The sequence below is a fragment of the Argopecten irradians genome, chromosome 6 (assembly GCF_041381155.1).
Source record: "Argopecten irradians isolate NY chromosome 6, Ai_NY, whole genome shotgun sequence".
Lineage (NCBI taxonomy): Eukaryota > Metazoa > Mollusca > Bivalvia > Pectinida > Pectinidae > Argopecten > Argopecten irradians.
This window is the reverse complement of record NC_091139.1, coordinates 35,349,349-35,371,066: the sequence shown is the minus strand read 5'-3', so window position 1 is coordinate 35,371,066 and position 21,718 is coordinate 35,349,349. Positions and strand designations below refer to the sequence as shown.

At 35.1% G+C, this 21,718-nt stretch overlaps 2 protein-coding genes across 2 annotated transcripts; one reads left to right on the top strand and one right to left on the bottom strand.

Annotated features, from left to right (window-relative positions):
* Window positions 1-65: 65 nt before the first annotated feature.
* On the bottom strand, window positions 66-16,574 carry LOC138326355 (amiloride-sensitive sodium channel subunit gamma-like). Its single transcript, XM_069272471.1, has 13 exons — window positions 15,255-16,574; window positions 11,994-12,758; window positions 10,948-11,114; window positions 10,011-10,091; window positions 9,068-9,159; window positions 6,840-7,003; window positions 6,324-6,413; window positions 5,978-6,104; window positions 5,270-5,345; window positions 3,575-3,632; window positions 2,756-2,838; window positions 1,477-1,552; window positions 66-684 (listed from the first exon to the last, which is right to left on the bottom strand). The coding sequence occupies exons 1-13, from the start codon at window positions 15,447-15,449 to the stop codon at window positions 403-405; spliced, it is 2,256 nt and encodes a 751-aa protein (XP_069128572.1). The 5' UTR covers window positions 15,450-16,574; the 3' UTR covers window positions 66-402.
* On the top strand, window positions 15,584-20,911 carry LOC138326482 (uncharacterized). Its single transcript, XM_069272581.1, has 3 exons — window positions 15,584-15,606; window positions 16,127-16,220; window positions 20,585-20,911. Exons 1-3 carry the CDS (start codon window positions 15,584-15,586, stop codon window positions 20,909-20,911), a joined length of 444 nt encoding a protein of 147 aa, XP_069128682.1.
* The last annotated feature ends 807 nt before the right edge of the window (window positions 20,912-21,718 follow it).

Genomic DNA, 21,718 nt, shown 5'->3' with positions numbered 1-21,718 from the left:
TATATTCAACACCCCATGAAATCGACCAAAGCAAGATTCAATCCTTAAATGAAGAAGTAAAATGAAGGAAGTTACTCCGATGTATAACAACATAAATATCTATTGATTTGATGTGCATATACACTACTTTTTCATGTTTTAAAGTTGTATTCTATTTAAAACATATACAAGTCAACATCTTTCAAACTATACATCAAATACGTGTCAAAAAATAAATTCATACAACTATATTGAATACTGTAGCATGATATGCAAACATGTTAATAATAATTAAAGACACATATCTTCATGGTTTTACACATTCAGAGTTTAATCCAGTAACATCATGCATTGAAGAACTGGCTAAGGAAGCGTTTCTTTTGCCAATTAATAATTCCCTGGCTGTAAATCGCTTGACTTTCATTAATACTGATATCGTGCTGTAGCAAATCTACCATTATATAAATGTTCTTTAGCAAAGTGTGGCTGGTTAAAGTTCAGCGCATCAGGCGTCTGTCCATGATGTTTATTTTCCATTGAGGAGAGTTTAGAGACAGCCTCGTCTATACTACCGAGATGGCGAACCTTATATAATCCGTACTGACACAACTCGACAACTAGCTGGACTACCTCGAACACACTAAGGATAGAAAGTCCAATCCACAGACCTATAGCTCCTCCCACATCTGACGCGAACTGGGCTGTCTACAAACACACGGAGAAGACGCAATGTTAGCGGTCACACGTCAACAGTATTAATGATTTGATAATAATATTTTAACTTAAAATATCACAAAACTGAAATCCATATTTCCCGTATCACAGTTAAATAGAAAACGGGTAATTCGTAATACATTGGTGTACGCATTTAATTTTTAAACAATTACCTATTGACCTATTATCGAAGTAAACTACTGTAACAGGACCCAGTTTCTTGAAAATTCCTTAAATTCAAGAAATCCCTTAAATTAAAATTCTCCATAGGAAAGCATTACAGAATTTAAGGAACGTTCCTTAACTTATTTTTTCCTTTACTTCTGAAATGCCTTCCTATGGGGAAATTTAAATTATGGAATTCCTAAAAGGTAAGGAATGTTCATGAAACTTTAAACAGGAGAGGATCGGCACCTTTAAACACTAGCCCGTTGCTCTACCGATTGATATTTATCGATGATCGACCCAGTCCAATTCCAATACAATATTACAATACACATCAGCGTCTACTAGTGATCCAGTTCTATCACATGTGTCAAAATATTTGCAGTAACCTTTGTATCTACATATGTAAGTTGCAAGTCTCTTGATCCAAACGTTATGATGAAATAGCATAGACAAACGTATATATAAATAAGAAGAAAAACTTAGCAGAAGAACCTGTTATGAAAAAGTATGACTTCCTTAGTTCAACTTCAAAGTGTGTGAGCAGGGCGAGGTGGCATAATTACAAGAAAGATATACGATCCTAAGACGGTTTTTTGTTTTGTTTTACATACTTACCTCTATTTCCGGATCCTCATTTATTTCCTCGTGATTCAGATCCTGGTAATACACTACTATTTTCAGGAAGTTTAAACTGAATAAAAAAAATCATCTTCTGCTTATTTCTAGTTAAATGTTTTTATAGAAAGTGTGTTTAATATATGATACATATACCAAAACAATTATTCAAAGTTATACGAAAAACACATACGTCACTTATGTAGTATAACTAGGAACGTTTATCATTGGTTGAAAATTCATTGTGACTTCATGACTTAAAGACAGCAAACAATGACGCAAACTCATGACAAAATGGCGGCTTCAGCTTGATTTTTGTAATTAAGGAATAGATTTTTATTTTGTTGAGGTTATGAGGGTATAATGATAATGTAGCACGTGTAAATTATGTAACCCCAGCGAAGCCGGGTTACATAAAATTTACACGGGCGACATTATCATTATACCCTCATAACCTCAACAAAATCAAAATCTATTCTTTATATTTACAGTTTTTCACACAGTCGCATATTTTTTTATTAAAATACACATATTGCTGTGTTTCCCGTCATCGACAACTAATTCGATTAAACAGCTGATAAATCGGAATAGTCATCCATATGTCCCCACCAAAAGTGGGGTCATGACCCCACGTTGCTACGCCAGCGACTATTCCCGTAACAATAGAATCGCCGCACGTGTTGCACTATCATTATACACTGATAATGATAATACTAGAAAGCATGGTTATTGAGTCTATATAAGTGCAAACTGTAAATATTACATTTTAACGTTGATTATTTTTTCGGAATATACATTGTTTTTCAAATGCCATGGTTCGCAAAATTTAAAAAAAAACCCGAAAAACTCATTTCATAAAATCTCGAAATGAAATCTCATTTAAGATCCCATATTTATAATTTTGGAATATACATATATATCGATGGCTTATGACGACACTAAACAAATGTCCATTTCGGCATTTTGCTTTGTGGCACGGCAGGAAACATATGACGACCCGCGTTATGTAATTATCATTTAATTTGTTTTTGTTTTTGAATTGTTAACAAGTGATGATTAGTGTATTATCAGAATTACCAATCGAAATCATCAAACTCGTTTAGCATTCACAGTTTAAAAAAAAATGGTGTTGGTTACGTGTATGTTCCATTGAAAAAGACAAAATACACCTCGTACCTCTAAAGTATACTTGCAAAATCCTTTATGACAATATTTTATAATTCTATACGTATTTTTTATTATTAAAACAACATTCCGATCTATTTTTAAGTGCCCTCACCTGATTTGACGGTCGTCTGCTTTAGCTATAATATCAGCACATTGTTTCGGCCGTCTTTGACACAACCCCCTCAAGAGTGTCATCTGTCAAAAACAATTACCTTAATAGTTTGAATCTAATAAAAAAAAGAAGCTATAGAGTGCAAATGACTAAACCATAACATTCCCACTACTCGTAACATACATAGGCATCAATCTCTCTGCTCGTGTTAAATTTCATTAAAATCTGTCCTCATTTTTTGAAAGAGACTGTTGAAAAAGACGTTTCTATCAACAGTCAAGAAGGCAGACAAGAACCAACAAAGGGTATAAAATGGTAGTTCCAGTATACAACCTCTCACCTTGGTATGTGCACTGAGATACAAATGTTCGCTTAAATTCGCCAGCGGGCGTAAACACAATGCAATTACAAACGCGTCAAGTATTTGCAAATACAATACCGTATGTTCAAATTGAGAAAATAGTTTTTACGTGACGATAAAGAGGTTTATAGTATACACCAACCACGAAAACAGGATATCGTTAGTAGTTAAAATTTTTCTATTCCATTCATTTTTGAAAATGTTGGATGAATCGTGTTAGACAAAACTGTGATGGATATAATTGAATTTAGTTTCAATACAATGCTATCCAGTCTTTGCATATTACAGAGTTAATTCCTTTGCGGGTAGGTAATCACTGTGAGGTCATCATTTTGTGAGCGAAACTAGCGTTTTCTCTGTAAAGTATGACGTTACGCTCCCAACCGCATGACGTCACAATCGATACCTACCGCAAGGGCAGATAACTCTCTAATACGTAAATGCGGATTTGTCCTTACCGTGTAAGACTTTGTGGGCCATTGTCGTGTACTCATTGACCTCAACCATTCTTTCTCCCTGTTAAACATTCATTGAAAGTGTTATTGATGGAACAGAATCTTTTGATATTATTCGAATTACAAACAAAAAACTTCATATGTACAAGATAATGGCTCATCTGTATTCCTTCTACTAGATCGTGACAACCAAAGAAGGAGTTAAGTCTAATGAAAGTGTCATTGGTGGAACGAATCGAAATCCTATGGTTTTATCATAATGATAATATATATATATAGGTTAGAGGCTAACTTATATTTATCCCTGCTACCCATTATTTTAAATCAGGGCAATCATAGAATGAAATGGCGATAATCTTCCTCATTAAACAAAATTTAACATTGACATTCAATCTTCCATATGATGGCAATATATACAGAAATAATTTTAAATTCAAAATCGATTAAATAGGACCGAAATATTAGAAAATATGTGCTTTATCAAGATTTCTTAATATGTACAAAAATAAAACCAGGTAAACAACCGAACGTTTTCTGCTTAATTGACTACACCTGTCATATAAATCTATCACAAATCAAAGTCACGGCGATATCATTGTGAAGAAGCAACGTGATCGAATGGTTCTGTACACGAACCGGTCAATGTAAGGAGATGATAATTAAAGTTTTACTGCATTGATTGCTTTGCAGTTTGGTACTCCATACCCGCAACAGCAATCTTTTAAAGTTTTAATCCCGATAAACTAGGCTGTTCACCAAAGTGTAGCTTTTCAGCCAAATCTAACGTACACGTTAAAACGGACAACCTATGTTATCCATGTTGGCCAAGTAAGTATTTTGAAAGAAACAGTTTTCTATTAATATACGGATGCTATTGTGGGTACTCTGTACCAATATGTAAAAAATGAAGGTTATTAAAACGTTAGTTAGAGCATATTTGCTTTCCTGACTAGGACCGTGTATGATAACATTTGATCACCTGGCCTCCTCATATTCAATATGAGCTCCAAAAGGCAACAATGGGGTTTTGAGCTGCTTCACAATATTCTAAGTACTTTCTGGACGAAATCAGTTATATTCTCATTTAAATATCAATAAAGTTTAAAACTTACGTTGATCCCAAAACTAAGTTGGTAAAGTACGATTAACTGTCGATCAGTCCCACCTTACGATGATTAATAGAATCTGTCCCTACCTAGAGAGTGTGACAACAAAATCACAACCCGAGGGGTAATTTATGAACGTCCAACCCGAGGCTTGCCGAGGGTAGGACATTCAGGAATTTCCCCTATGGTTGTGATTTTGTTGTCACACCCCGATAGGTAGGGAATGATTCTTTTTTTTTCTCCAACATACAGAAGAAAAAGAAAAGATAAGTGCCTAAACAGAAGCATTTCACCGCGACATGAGCATGGTTCCATCGTCTGCGAGTCAATATTGATGACGTCATCGACAATGCACACCATGGTCATACCTAATGAAGTCATGACGTCACGTTATTGTCTTCAGGTTCAAAAGGTTAGCGTCACATGCAACGTCACAATATTTACGCCAAAAACTGATGTCACAATGGGACTAATTCACGTACCATATAGACCAGTCTGTATATATATACAGTGACAGTAGAGCAGTATGCAAGAGACAGATTAAATTTTGCAAGAGAATATCGTAAAACTCGACCAGATCAATGATACTTACGTGCATGGATTATCACACTCACACGTCCTTGTTTTGTCCTGGAACTCTTTTTCAATTTCAAATTGACATTGTAATTCTGAAATCGCGAAATGTTAAATTGCATATCGCAGTACAGAATTAGGATTATGTAAGACCTGTTCTGATCGATTTAAAATAACACCACTAGGTATGATTACTCCTTTTCATTTCCAACTGGTTTTACATTAGTTTAAAATTATTTTGTCGCAAAGACACGGTGGGATTTGAATCAAAAGTATTTTCTTCAATTTAGTAAACACCATCACATACAAAAAGACCAAAACAAGTATTACTGTTGAAAAATGAACAACGCAAAATTGACTGAATATTGACTGATATTAAATAGATATGTATATATCGAAATCTTCATCATGTAGACTCCCGAATTCTGTTATTCTTACATAGATTAGAAAGTATCTCCGTGTACGTGTACTGGCCTCTATTTGATCATATTTTGATTCCCGTTAATTGTTGAAGCGCATCAATTATCATACCCTACAGCCGGGTTGATTCAAGAAGTTGTCGCTAAAATTAGATCAGTTAAACAATAGCGATAGTAACGTAGGTCTACTAAGACCATAATTTACTGTGGAGAGTATATTAGGATTTTGTCGTTTTGAGGTAAACGTTGCTATTTGTTACCCGGGAAAGTAATCGACTGTACAGTTAGGTGTTTATTTTCATACTGACCTTTACGAGATCTACATGGTGTCACATTCTGTAGTACCGCGGATTGTGACAATATTTCCACTCTGAATCTGTCATGACATCCACATTGATCTATTATAGATTTACCGTGACAAACAACTTGGCAGGCCTACAAGTCAACATATGTTAGACATTACATAATTATAAGAAGATAGATTAATGCATCACAGTTAAACGGAAACTAGACTTAAAACGTTAAAGAAGTCCACATTTCCTAAAAACAACATATACTCTCTAGTCTTTGAAATATTTAACAGTGATCCATAAATTAAAACAAAAAACTTTTTAAGTCCCTTTTAATGCGTAACATAAACGTCTTGAAATCAACCTGTCTTGTATACTTGATTCTATAGAGCTGTTCAAACTCTTTGCCGTCGTTACATTGGCCATACGGGTGTCCAAGCCTCTCGATATTTATCTGAAAACAAACATAGTTTACAGTGCTAACCGGATGAGTCCTAAAACATCTCTAATCTAGGTTGGTCTTTTTTGTCTTGTTTGTTCTCTGTTTATAGTTAAATATCATGACTTTTAGAATTAATGTAAGATTTTTTTTATAATTTTTATAATGTTAAGATGCATGTCTTGATAGTGTATTTGTTGTTCATGCTGTGTCGTATAACGAGATTAAGATGTTTAAAGATTGGTAATAAAAACATCAATAAATAATTGATATGTAATTTAGTTATTCCCATTGTAGAATCTCAACATTTATACAATTTACATATTACAAACCATTGAAACTACATAGTATAGCCATCATCATTTTCATCATTATCACATGACGTATGAAGTTACAATAGTTAATCCCCATTGAATTACTATGACGTGAATAATGTCGAACCTGTTTTAGTCCAATGTGTGTCTCAAAAGCAGAGGAAACAAAGAACCCTTCGTCTGCTGGGAAGGGAAATGTGGACTGGTCATTTATGGTGACCCGAGCACCATAGCCTTGTGTTAACCCGGGGATGTATTCACTATTCTCCATAAAGAGTATTATAGACAAACCTAAAACCAAACAAAATGATTATTAGTATATGTTTTGTAACATATATATTGCTTTAAGATCTAAACTATGGTTTCCAAGCAAAACATTAAATTTCCGCATAAACATTTTTTGGCTGGGATGATATTTTCACGAAAACCGCTTAAACTTGATTTCCTCGTTTTTAGTTTAAATCGCAAGAAGATTGGCCCGCTAAAATAAGCTTCTGTATGATATATCGACAACTATCTACATACATCAATGTATTCTCGATATTTCATGGTTTACTATCACTGTTATTTCATCCATCCCTAGAACATGTCATAGTGAAACTGAAGGCAGTTCAGGAGAGAAAAACAAATCACAAGCCTGTACAAAGAGTATATTTGAATATTACAGAGACGATGTGCAGCTTCAAAGGCATATAACATTCCGTTGTTCGATTCTTTAGATGTACACCAAAATGCCAAACTATTTGCTACAATTATTATTACAAACAGAGCCTAAGTATGGTAGGTGGATATAACGAGAGTGACTCCTGTTATATCGAGAATGATAGAGCGTTTGAACAGAAGGTAAATTTTCTACACTATTGTAAAACTGAACGTAACAATCCCATACAGTCAAAATAATCAAATTTAAAAAAAAAATGAAATGATGTTGCTTAAATTGATTGAAATGATCACAATGTAAATAGTTTTATTTAAGTTGTACTGATATGGTCTTGTTTAAATTGTAATGACTATATATGTAATACAATGGAACTAATATTGTTTCAATTATAATGGCAACTAAAATGATATTATTTCAATTGCATTACACTAGAAAAGATATTATTTATATATTTACAGCAAGAAATTATTAATTTCGTCTCGTCACTTATCTCCTTATCTGTAATAATAAGCAATTACATCGCGAATTATTTTTTTCGCAAAATGTGACATTTGGTGACCGCTGGCGTGAATTATGATTTAAAACATGTTAATAATCACCAAACCGCCGACAGTAATATAATGGCATCATGCGGAGTTAAGATTCCCAATGCTATAAGCCGGAGGTAAGTATTTGTACATAGACGCCAGCAGACCAAACAGGTCTGTGACATGACCTTCGAAATCAATTACGTCTATTCTTATGTGTGTATTCAATACAAACGTGTAGCTTGTTATCACCTTAAGAGTAGTTTACAGCGTTTTATTATAGGTTCCGTGGGAAAGCTCTCTCCAAAAATAAACCACGTTTCATGTCTTTATTCGACCGATCACATTGGTCTACATCCAACTCCTTAGTATGACAAGTAAAGATAAATGCGATTGAATGTATATGTTGCTGCAACATATCATTCACGGCTTAATGGTGTTTAAAAGTAATTTGTTATACTAAATATTCATTCATTGTGGGTATGTTTGTAGATCTATATACATCTGACTTGTTATGTACTCAGCGACACCTATTACGAATCTGTAGAATAGGAGAGTATAAACATCAATGTAAATGCATGTAAAATCGAAATATGAGAGCACACGGGTAAATTCCAGGTTCGGAATATATGAAGCAGACTATAACTGCAATAGCAATATTACAACCCATTTATTATTTTTTAAAAGTGGGAGAAAGAAGAACAAACCTTCTTTATTTTGATAATAAGGTCGGAGAAGTTAATGTTATCATATTCCGCAAATTCAAGGGGAGTAACTGAGTACAAAAGTTTCATGAATATACTGTATAGTAAGCCATTCCAATAGGTGTAACTGAGTACAAAAGTTTCATGAATATACTGTATAGTAAGCCATTCCAATAGGTGTAACTGAGTACAAAATTTTCAGGTATATGCTGTATAGTGGTTAAATTTTGTGGATGGATTATTTTCGTTAAAGTTCGCGTTTTCATTGAAGTCCTCGAACTCTAAACACATGTGAAACATTCAGAAAATTATCAACGTACCTAAACAAACAAAGCACAAACTGGAATGTTTGTTTGTTTGAGTTTTACGGCCCACCGGCAACCAGGGTCATTTAGGGCCAAACTAAACTGAAATGTAGAGAGTGTTATAAATGAAATTTCCTTTATTCCCTTGCACAACTTACCGTGTTTTGGTCCCGGAATTTTAGACGTGAAAGTTGATGACTGTATTGTGTAGCAATTGCCGAACTCTGGTGTCTGGTACAAGGTGAAGTTACTGAAAACCACAATGTGATCAGTATTATAAGTATCATATTATGTATAGTTAATTTGTAATTCATACTAACAGATAAAATATCACTGGAAAAAATACATGTAAATAAAATTTTAGCGAATCATGGTCTGAGTATTGTAGATGCATAATTTACCAATATTCAAATCAAAATTTTGTGACAATGTTAATTGTTGAGTTGTAACAGCTGAATAAATTCTGCGATAAATGGGTTGTACAGTATCATTCCTTGGGTTAATGTATTAATTGTGACGTCGTTATAGTGTGTCAGAGAAATGTCATCATCATGTTTGAGATCATCAATATAAAATTATAAATTATTCCTGTTAGGGTATGACTACTTGATGACTTATAAACTCTTACGCCGACAAAGAGACAAACGATTGATCTCTATGTATTTATATATTTCACAAGGTTCTTTAATGTATCAAAATATTTTGAGATTATCATTAGAATGATCACAGATGAACGTTAAGCTATATTAAAGGTCTTTTTAGTGATCTAAAATCAATTAAACTATGTTAAACGTTCGCAAAGTTTAGATTTGTACTGACACACGGATATTATAGGCCCCGGGAGAGAAAACGGTCTTTCCTTATTTAACGACGTCCATCATACAGAGGTGATATAGTAGTCCAGTTTTTCACTGTGATTGATAAGGTTTTGGGAGGCTGCGGTAAGTGGGACCCTTGTCCCTTTTTTAGTTCACAGCAGTATTCCGTCAAAGACATAACAACACTTGGTAATAAGGTAATACTCAAATGATAATCTGATAGTGACAGTATACATACCGGACAAGGCAAGTACTTTCTGAAAAAGCATGAATGACCACTCACTGTGGGAAGCATTCGTATCCGTCAAAGGAACAGCTGATTAACATATCCTTGATTCGATGCCCCATTTCAACCCGGGTTTTCCTGTGACGAAAAATCAGCAATTGCATTGATTGAATATTCTTATTTAAAGAGATATTACCCTTAACAATCAGTATATTGTTTGTTTTACACCTATAAGATTTGAAGTGCTACACTAAACAGTCAGTATATTGTTTATTTCCATCTATAAGATTTGAAGTGCTACCCTAAACAGTCAGTATATTGTTTATTTCCATCTATAAGATTTGAATTGCTACCCTAAAACAATCAGTATATTGTTTGTTTTCCACCTATAAGATTTGAAGTATTACCCTAAAACAGTCAGAATATTGTATGTTTTACATCTCTATAAGATTTGACGTGCTACCCTAAACAGTCAGTATATTCTTTGTTTTACATCTATAAGATTTGAAGTGCTACCTTAAAACAATCAAAGTAATGTTTGTTTTATATCTATAAGATTTGAAGTGCTATCCTAAAACAACCAGTATATTGTTTGTTTTAAACCTATAAAATTTGAAGTGCTATCCTAAAACAATCAGTATTTTGTTTGTTTTACATATATACCATTTGATGTGCTACCCTAAAACAATCAGTATATTGTTAGCTTTACATATAAAACAGTTGAAGTGCTATCCCAAAACAATCAGCACATTGTTTGTTTTACATCTATAACATTTGAAATGCTACCCTTGTTAGGTTTCGAATTTGAAGTAAAAATGATCAACAGACAAAATTAACTTCTAATATAACTACTTATATTTTTACAAATACACAGCTAGCTTGATATACTTTAGAGCAATAATTGATTAATTAAACAAACCAGATAATGTTTAAACCATATATTGGAATTATATGTACTAACTGTCGTGATATTGTCATGCATTTGACACTGTACCTGCTTTCTTTGAAGTAGAGATTACGGATGGTGTCCTCCAAGTTAGCAACTGGGTCCCGAGGGGGTCGGGGTGGCTCGTGTTTTTCCTTGAATTCGTCTTCATCATAATCTATATACTCATCTATTTTATCATTGTCGAAGTCGTCGACAAACCGTTTCTGTCGGTTCTGAGAAATATTCAAATACATCTGTTAATATTTCTGCACTCACACCTTTCAATAGTCGGACTGAGCTTGGTACACAAAACAAAATAGTATTGCCCAACATAAGTATATATATTTCATACTGACTGCTTTTGTAAAATGGTTGGTGTGCAAGAATTATAAAATGTTATGATATTGCACTTCGGGGGATAGCATACAGTTATATTAACAATTCACAAAACTTGAAGAGATAATTTTTTGGAAAGAAACCATACAGTAATTAATTGTCTTTCGGTCATGTAGTCATGTAGTCAAGTAGGGTATCATGGTATAAAATGCTGAAATAATCCCACTAAGATATCGAAATTGATGATACTGGTGCAGTGATCCCTAAATTCAACAAGGTACAGAAAAATCACTTAACCGTATTCATTGCACCCAAACGAAAATGTTGGTTTCTTAAAGTGAACTTCAGCAATGAAAACCATTCAATTGGCATACCTAATAAACTCTTCGTCCTTTAATGACATGTCAATAGGGCGTGATAGGATGCTTAATCAACCAAGCAATCCTTTATTGGGGTGGGTTTCCTGTTTACATGGCAACCAGAATAAAGGTTGGGTTCAACAATCACCACAATTAGGATATCGAGAAATTATATTGCTTTTCTTCCTACACACATATTAAAATGATATGCATATAACAAGTTTGACGCCAGAAGATGTTTGTCAGTATAACAAGAATAGAAGACGACACCATTTTCTATGCTTAACCAAGTCTGAGCCTCACTAAATATGCACTCTTCTACTTCTAGAATATAATTACCGATCACTCGATAAGTAGCTATTTGAAAAAGACTTCTCTTCTAGGAAGAGCGCATGTTGACTTGACATATGAACTCACCTTAGTGGGCAAACCAATGTCGCCTGTTTCCGAGCCTTGAGAAGGTCTGGTCGTAGTGCGGCGATTGGGCCTCCCACCACCTGCAGTCCTGTCGGCGGGGCTATTTGTCACATTCTTGGGTTGATCAGGTCCAGCTATGTCAAGATTTTCATCAATCTTGATACCATTGTCGCTTCCGTTCATAACATTGTTACTTCCGTTCATAACATTGCTACTTCCGTTCATAACATTGTTACTTCCGGTAATATCATTATCACTTCCATTGACACCGATTGGTATATGAGTAACGGCACTGGTAATATCGGTTGATGTTTCAGCCACAAAGCTGAATTCAGTTGGTTTAGGAACAAATTGATCTCCATCCTCTTCTTCGCTTTCCCTACTGTCTATAAAATTGTCCGGATCAACGTAATTCACAAGGTCTTGTAATTGTTGTGACGCTTGACCGATGGCAGAAGTTCTGATTGGATTTACGTTACAAATAGTTACGGCTGGCATTTCTAGATTACTGAAACTGAGCTTAATTTTTGTCTGTATAGGCCAGAGGCGAAACTGTGCGATAAGATAAAAAAGATGGAAACACATCCAGCCGATAGCGACCACCAGTAAAAACGTCCAGATCAGTTTGGCATACCATAGTCTAGCATTGTTTATGTACGGAACCCCTTGCATGGACGTTTTTTCCGCGAATCGTGAAATCAGCTTCCGGAAGGATTTGTATTTGTTTGAATCGGATGATGTTTCCATCTCTACTGTGAGCTGGTCCTGAGGATAAAATAGATGTCATTATGATATTCACATTCTGTGTCTGCATATTACAGAGTTTTCTGTCCTTGTGGGTAGGTATTGGCTTTGGGCGTATTGCATACATTTCAGAGAAAACGACGTGAGTGTCGATCACAAAATGATGACGTCACAATGGATACCTACTCACAAGGCAGATAACTCTGCAATATCCAAAGACGGAACAACATGTACAATAAGATTATCATCGTGCACATTTTTGTTACTACAGTTCACAAATATCAATTACATGTATATATTGGTAATAGTATATTGCAAGTTGTTTATTCAGAGCAAGAAAAAGCTATAGGTTACCTGAACGAAGACAGAATCTTTATTATCCTTTTCTTTTTTTTCAAATAGTACAGATGACGCTAATGTTTCCATTACTGTTATCTGGTGGGGTATACACCATTTTTATGGATAACTGATCAAACCTATTACGGTAAGTCCTTAATGCGTTATATATATGTACACACACACAAAGTAAGTGATGATGGAGACGTCTCCATTTAAATGTGATGACGCTTTTACCAGCGGAAATGACACATTTCACACAAAAAACAAACAAACAAGGGTTTATTATGGCAATAAAAAAAATATGTGGAAATCAGAGCGGTAATAGGGGTTAATTTCATATAACATTTTATAAATATCGTTAGGAATCAATAAACCTCTCTTTGTGTCACGAAATTAGAGTAAAGTCTCAAAAACGTCTAGAAATGTTTCAAACCAACTTGGATAGTCCTAAAGATACATAAATTGTACTTGACTTAATTAAATTAAATCACTTGATTTTTTGCTAACCCTGTCGAATCCTGAAATTAAAATTTGAATCCGACATGCATGCATGGAATGTATGCATATCGTTACTAATATATATCAGCATTTTTATTCATTTGCTTGCAGTGATGCGTACTGATACATTTGGTGAACTATTTATTAACCAAAACTACAATAAAACGAGTTTTGATAACGCCAACAACCAACAACGTTAGTAATATTCGTATTTTTTTCATTGAAGGTTTTCGTCAATTCCGTATTCTACTCATGGCTGATGAATGTGTGCTTGGCTGACCGACCTTTACTAACAACTAGGGTTACTTAAAGACGGTCTTCCATGTATGTGTTGCGTTGTGTGCGTGTACTTGGGAGACTGCGGTATATTCGTTTGATGTCGCATCAAAGAAAACAATTTCGTATGTTGATCTTGTGTATACGATATCAAAGCAAATTCTCTTACTTATCGATGTCAAACTGAAACTTTCATAAAGAATGGAATCAAAGAGACGGTGTTTGATTAACGGAGTTGTTATATAGCTGATACAGTGTAGTTTCAATACGTTCTTTAATTAATGGAGATGTCACAAATTGATGGTTTCAATACTTTGTCATGTTCTCGAATATTTGTTATAGATACTTGCGATGTCTATTGGTTTTGGAATAGAAATGCATATACAATTCTTTCTATCGAAACTCCTTCTTTTTACACAAAAACATGAAGCATATGATTTAAGAGAAAGTATGGCTGGTTACGGGTTGTAATATTATCTTATAACATACAAAATAAAGAAGGAAACATTGAATGGACATAGCAATCAACAGACAAATCGAGATACATTGAGACGTGAAAATTCTATTTTTCCTTATGTGTTTAGAAGATTAATTACTCTCTGTAACAGACGACTTACTTTACTAAATAAAGATGAATTGCATATAGTGAGCATTCCTGTCATTTTGTGAAAATTATTGAAAGTAAAGTAGTATCTTGGTATATAAATTTCGGTTTCCACGAGTGCGTTATCCAAACAACATCGTCACACACTTTATAATGATTTAAATTAAAAGTCTTCGAAGCGGGGGACAATTTGCATATAAGATGTTAATATTTCCGATAACTTCATACCTAAATTAAGTTATCATTGCATATTCATGTGTAGCCATTCCCCGAGGTCAAACTCACGTCTCTCTAGTGACGCCTTGGCGTAGTAATACAGGCCTAGACTACATGGAAAATGGAAACTCCTTCTTTGTATTTTGCTGAGGAGCTCCGGTTTATAGGCATTTTTCGTTGGCTTACTACTTTTAAATGAATTAGTTTAAACGTTTTATTTGTACATAAATATCAAGTTTAAACATTACATCATGGTCTGATATGACCAGTTTTTCAGATTAGACTTTAACATGAAATTAGCAATTTTATGTATTTATTCGAAAATCATACATTCAAAAATGTATTTCTTTTATGATCAGTTAAAGCGTTATCTATTTCTTCCCAAAATCATATCCATACACCATCGGAACATTCTTTTTATAGTATATCTTCGTTTGTATACCTATGTAGGAGTATAGAGCAAAAACCCTTCAGCACATACAGGTCAGAGGTACATCTGAGGGTCGTAAAAATGGCGGAGTTACCAATCTCTTTAGGTTTCTGGATAAAAATGCGAAAGTAGCACTATACAATGTACTACATACCTCGTCTATCCTTGTTTCCGACTGATACCGATAGTCAGGCGGAGGCTCCCAGAATCCACCTTTGTATATAGTCGGGTCTCCCCTGTTAGGCCGTCCCGATAACAAAGAACTAGGTCTATGGGGTTTTAGTTCAAGACTGGAATCCATGGAGTTCTTATCCGACATGTTGCTTACCGTGAATTCTTTGTCAAACATTTAAGAATTGAGAAAACGTCCGACTTCATCAATTTAATAGACCATTTTGGACAGTACCCAAGTTAAATCCTCCAGAAATGAATCATCTGAAATCGAATCCTGTTGCCTGTACCCGTTATGGGTAACTGATAAACATGTCAAATGGTACGTCAAAAAGGTGTGTTTTTGAGGAGGTGTTTCAACCGTTAGTCACTCAACCTTGCAGTCCGCCGTGATGAGACAGTCAAGGATGACTGAGTTAGAGGAACATTTCAAATGTTACTTACTCAGATAAAAGTTTGAATGATGTTTCTGATTATACAGACAATACTCTGTATTGATATCGTCATATATTGATGTGATGATTGTCTTAACCTAGTAAAACAGCTAGTACGAGATCAACTCAGTGTAACTGTCGCGATAGTCGAGACACTTCACTGACTCCATGATTAGTAAATACACATTGGTATTAAACGGTTAATTTACATGGATGTACATAAAATCTGATTATTGAAAAAGATACTGTCATACAAGTACAAACAGGTTTAAAAGTCTTTGTCGGTTACAAACAAACAAACAAACAAACAAAAATATTGACTTTGTTTCCAACGCATATGCAAAAGACTTGGCTTTCACTGTTATTCGATACTCTTATAATTTTCTTAAATTGAATTTTTATTTTGAGTTCTTGTTTGCAGGTGGATAGAACCGGAGAAACCGGAAGTTGTAGCTCCTAAGTGTGAAGTAGCAATCGCAACATCTGCCGAAAACTTCTCCGAGATCTTGCGATTGGTTTGATCTTAAAGGTATTTTTATTGTCGTAAATTATTGACAACGGACAATGGACACAGGTTTTCCCAACATAGTGCCTGACGTCCTGTATAGTATAGTGAGTGTGCCGGAAGCGGAAGTTGCAGTAATCTACTGAAGCTGGGAAAGAATATGAAAAATAAGAAGTGTTTACGTAATAATATTGCGTGCGAATGCAATAAATATTGCGCGTAATTGCGTTCGCAAGCAAAGGTATTACAGTCACACGTAATGTTTTCTTTTTGTCATGTTCGTTCCAGTCACCGTAGAATCCAGGTGTTTTAGAGATTTTCCAGTCCTCAGCGTTAAGTGTCCTGATCAGGAACCCAACGCGGGTTTCATACCTGAAAACCTAGAATGCTGCGTCAGTCGAGTGACAAAGACCGCGTATTGCTAGCCTACACTATCCCGTTTCTTTTTCACATCAACACCTATTATTTTTCTTGAAGTTTACGAAATCGTCATCCGAGACTCTATTTTCACAGGGAAAATAAAATGTCATTGACACTTCTGTCGCGCGTTCCGACTATGATTCGAAACCAGGTCTTCCGCGTAAAATAAAGAAACATGCATGCGCCATCGGGTCACACTTAATAACGACAATGTTTCTTGTCACTTGTCTTTTGTTGTCATTTTTAAGGATGATTGGCTCCCTAGGTTGCAGTTACTTACTCTATGAGTCCCAACGGCCCGTTCTCTTTACACGTGTATAAGGATAGATAACCAGAATGGTAATCTTGGTGACCATAAGGATGTTGTGATAAAATAATAATGCTTGGTGTTACACTATAGTTTATAAAGGAGACTGAATATTAAGTATGAATTTTGAAGAGTAAACTTTTATCAAAATGTATCTTGTATCGATTCTGTGATCATAAACATACACAACTCCAATTTGGAAATTCTATCGCAACCTTAGAAAGGCCCCCCGGGAGTATCGAGGATGGAAGGTAAAACTACCTTTATTTGGATAAGATGTTTATCTAATTGAAATAAACATAATGAATAGATCAATTATTTGTTTGTTGCTATAAATACTTGTCTGTATTCTTATAATTGTCTGTGAATTAAACAGAAATTAACAGACTCAAAACCCCCCTAGAGGGCCCAAATTGGTTGTATTATCACGTTCAGCATCCATACACATTAGGAAAATAAAATCATAAACATTTATGATGACTTATGCTTAAACAATTGACAAAATAGAAACTTTCTCAAAAACTTTAACATGGATATATGACAAATTAACAGACTCAAAATCCCCCAAAAGGCCCCCAAATTGGTTGTATTATCACGTTCAGCATCCATACACATTAGGAAAATAAAATCATAAACATTCATGATGACTTATGCTTAAACAATTGACAAAATAGAAACTTTCTCAAAAACTTTAACATGGAAATATGACAAATTAACAGACTCAAAAAAAACCTAAAGGGCCCCAAATTTGTTGAATTATCACGTTCAGCATCCATACACATTAGAAAAATAAAATCATAAACATTTATGATGACTTAAGCTTAAACAATTGACAAAATAGAAACTTTCTCAAAAACTTTAACATGGATATATGACAAATTAACAGACTCAAAATCCCCCAAAAGGCCCCCAAATTGGTTGTATTATCACGTTCAGCATCCATACACATTAGGAAAATAAAATCATAAACATTTATGATGACTTAAGCTTAAACAATAAACAAAATAGAAACTTGCTCAAAATTTTTAACATGGAAATTATGACAAATTAACAGACTCAAAAAAAACCTAAAGGGCCCCAAATTGGTTGAATTATCACGTTCAGCATCCATACACATAAGAAAAATAAAATCATAAACATTTATGATGACTTAAGCTTAAACAATTGACGAAACAGAAACTTGCTCAAAAACTTTAACATGGAAATATGACAAATTAACAGACTCAAAACCCCCCTAAGGCCCCCCAAATTTGTTGAATTATCACGTTTAGCATCCATACACATGCAAAATAAAATCATAAACATTCATGATGACTTATGCTTAAACAATTGACAAAATAGAAACTTTCTCAAAAACTTTAACATGGAAATATGACAAATTAACAGACTCAAAAAAAACCTAAAGGGCCCCAAATTTGTTGAATTGGTTTCTTGTCACTTGTCTTTTGTTGTCATTTTTAAGGATGATTGGCTCCCTAGGTTGCAGTTACTTACTCTATTAGTCCCAACGGCCCGTTCCCTTTACACGTGTATAAGGATAGATAACCAGAATGGTAATCTTGGTGACCATAACGATGTTGTGATAAAATAATAATGCTTGGTGTTACACTATAGTTTAAAAAGGAGAGACTGAATATTAAGTATGAAGTTTGAAGAGTAAACTTTTATCAAAATGTATCTTGTATCGATTCTGTGATCATAAACATACACAACTCCAATTTGGAAATTCTATCGCAACCTTAGAAAGGCCCCCCGGGAGTATCGAGGATGGAAGGTAAAACTACCTTTATTTGGATAAGATGTTTATCTAATTGAAATAAACATAATGAATAGATCAATTATTTGTTTGTTGCTATAAATACTTGTCTGTATTCTTATAATTGTCTGTGAATTAAACAGAAATTAACAGACTCAAAACCCCCCTAGAGGGCCCAAATTGGTTGTATTATCACGTTCAGCATCCATACACATTAGGAAAATAAAATCATAAACATTTATGATGACTTATGCTTAAACAATTGACAAAATAGAAACTTTCTCAAAAACTTTAACATGGATATATGACAAATTAACAGACTCAAAATCCCCCAAAAGGCCCCCAAATTGGTTGTATTATCACGTTCAGCATCCATACACATTAGGAAAATAAAATCATAAACATTCATGATGACTTATGCTTAAACAATTGACAAAATAGAAACTTTCTCAAAAACTTTAACATGGAAATATGACAAATTAACAGACTCAAAAAAAACCTAAAGGGCCCCAAATTTGTTGAATTATCACGTTCAGCATCCATACACATTAGAAAAATAAAATCATAAACATTTATGATGACTTAAGCTTAAACAATTGACAAAATAGAAACTTTCTCAAAAACTTTAACATGGATATATGACAAATTAACAGACTCAAAATCCCCCAAAAGGCCCCCAAATTGGTTGTATTATCACGTTCAGCATCCATACACATTAGGAAAATAAAATCATAAACATTTATGATGACTTAAGCTTAAACAATAAACAAAATAGAAACTTGCTCAAAATTTTTAACATGGAAATTATGACAAATTAACAGACTCAAAAAAAACCTAAAGGGCCCCAAATTGGTTGAATTATCACGTTCAGCATCCATACACATAAGAAAAATAAAATCATAAACATTTATGATGACTTAAGCTTAAACAATTGACGAAACAGAAACTTGCTCAAAAACTTTAACATGGAAATATGACAAATTAACAGACTCAAAACCCCCCTAAGGCCCCCAAATTTGTTGAATTATCACGTTTAGCATCCATACACATTAGGAAAATAAAATCATAAACATTCATGATGACTTATGCTTAAACAATTGACAAAATAGAAACTTTCTCAAAAACTTTAACATGGAAATATGACAAATTAACAGACTCAAAAAAAACCTAAAGGGCCCCAAATTTGTTGAATTATCACGTTCAGCATCCATACACATTAGAAAAATAAAATCATAAACATTTATGATGACTTAAGCTTAAACAATTGACGAAACAGAAACTTGCTCAAAAACTTTAACGTGAAATGGGACGCCAACGCTGACGCCGACGCCGGGGTGACAACATTAGCTCCCCCTATTCTTCGAATAGGCGAGCTAAAAATAGACCTAATTGATAAATCAATTACGTTGTCAAATTCTTCCATTTTGGTGTATGTCAAGGCGGTCCCATTAATCATATGTGCAAGGCTACACAAACAATTTTTTTAAATATCATTGTGACTGTATTTTATAACTAATAATGTTTTTTAATTCATCAAAATTCTGTAACGGAAGATTTAATCGACGTTAATGTTATTATACATTAGTTGTTAAGAGTTTTCGTATTCGTTTCTGATAGATGAGGTCAGACGGATGGAGGAGGAGGCCAGACAGATGCGAGCAGTCAGCTTCGTACAACAGTGGAGTTGGCTTCATTAGGAAGGCGCGAAACAACAGAAGGTAGCATGGGGTGACATCTGGAAGATGGAGGGATACAGACTGGGATATGAAGTCGACGTACGACGTGCTACCAAGCCCGACGAACCAGTTTACGTGGGGTCTCAAGGAAAGCCCAGCATGCACATTCTGTGGACGACCAGCAAACATAGCACATGTGTTGTAATCATGTACAGTTGCCCTCGCAGACTGGAGATACACATGGCGCCACGACCAGGTCCTCAACGAGCCAGGGGCCAAAGTTCATCAACTTTGGGAAGGCAGAAGTGAAGGGAAAAAGCAGCGTGGAGGGAGATGGGATACTAGCAACGGCAGCAGACTGGGAGATGAGGGCTGACATCCACCAACGCATGGGATTTCCAGAGGAAGTCGTGTCAACACCCCTTCGCCCAGACATTGTGTTGTGGTCCCGGAACTCCAATCAGGTCATTATGGTGGAACTCACAGTACCATGGGAGGACAGGATTGAAGAGGCACACGAGAGGAAGAGGCTGAAGTGCTAGCAACTCGTGACGGATTGTCAGGAACAAGGTTGGAGGACATTATGCCTTCCAGTGGAGGTCGGATGTCAAGGGTTTCCCGGCCAGTCACTGTGGAGAACTCTGATAATAATGGGCGTCGTGGGGGCAGAAAGGAAGAGGTTGGTGAGAGCAGTGAGCAGGCAGGGAGAGGCGGAATCAGGCTGGATTTGGAGAAAGAGGGACGAGAGAAGGAGCGGTCACCAGCAACCGTGCTAGACACATACGGTGACGAGTCAGAGGAACGTGACGCAGCAGGCAGAACTAAGTTGTAGCAACAACCAGACAGCATGCTGCAGTAACATCGAGGCAGCAGCAAGAGCCGCTCAGTTCCTGACTGGGATTGATCACCCCAGTCGGCACACCTCTGGAGACGTCGTGGATCAAGCGCCTAAACGTCTGAGGAAGGAGGACCATCCATCCGATGATGGAACTGGCCAGCATTGGAAGATTCCGATGTATTCAAGGTATCAACATGAACATAAAACAGATGTGGTTTGTGATACAAGAACATTTAATAAATTGGGCGATTAAAATTGTTTCATTGTTATTCTTATAAGGAATGTCGTTATCGATATGTTACTATCACTGACGTTATATCTATCACATAGTAAAACTGGAGGCAGCTCATGAGAAAAAGACTGAGTGATCAACCACATACTGAAGAGACTTACTTTGAAGTTTACAGTTTGTTTGTTTGATTATTTTCACGTCCTATATAACAGCCAGGGTCATATAAGGACGGCCTCCAATGTATACATGCAGTGTGTAGCGTGTGTGTAGCGATAAAGT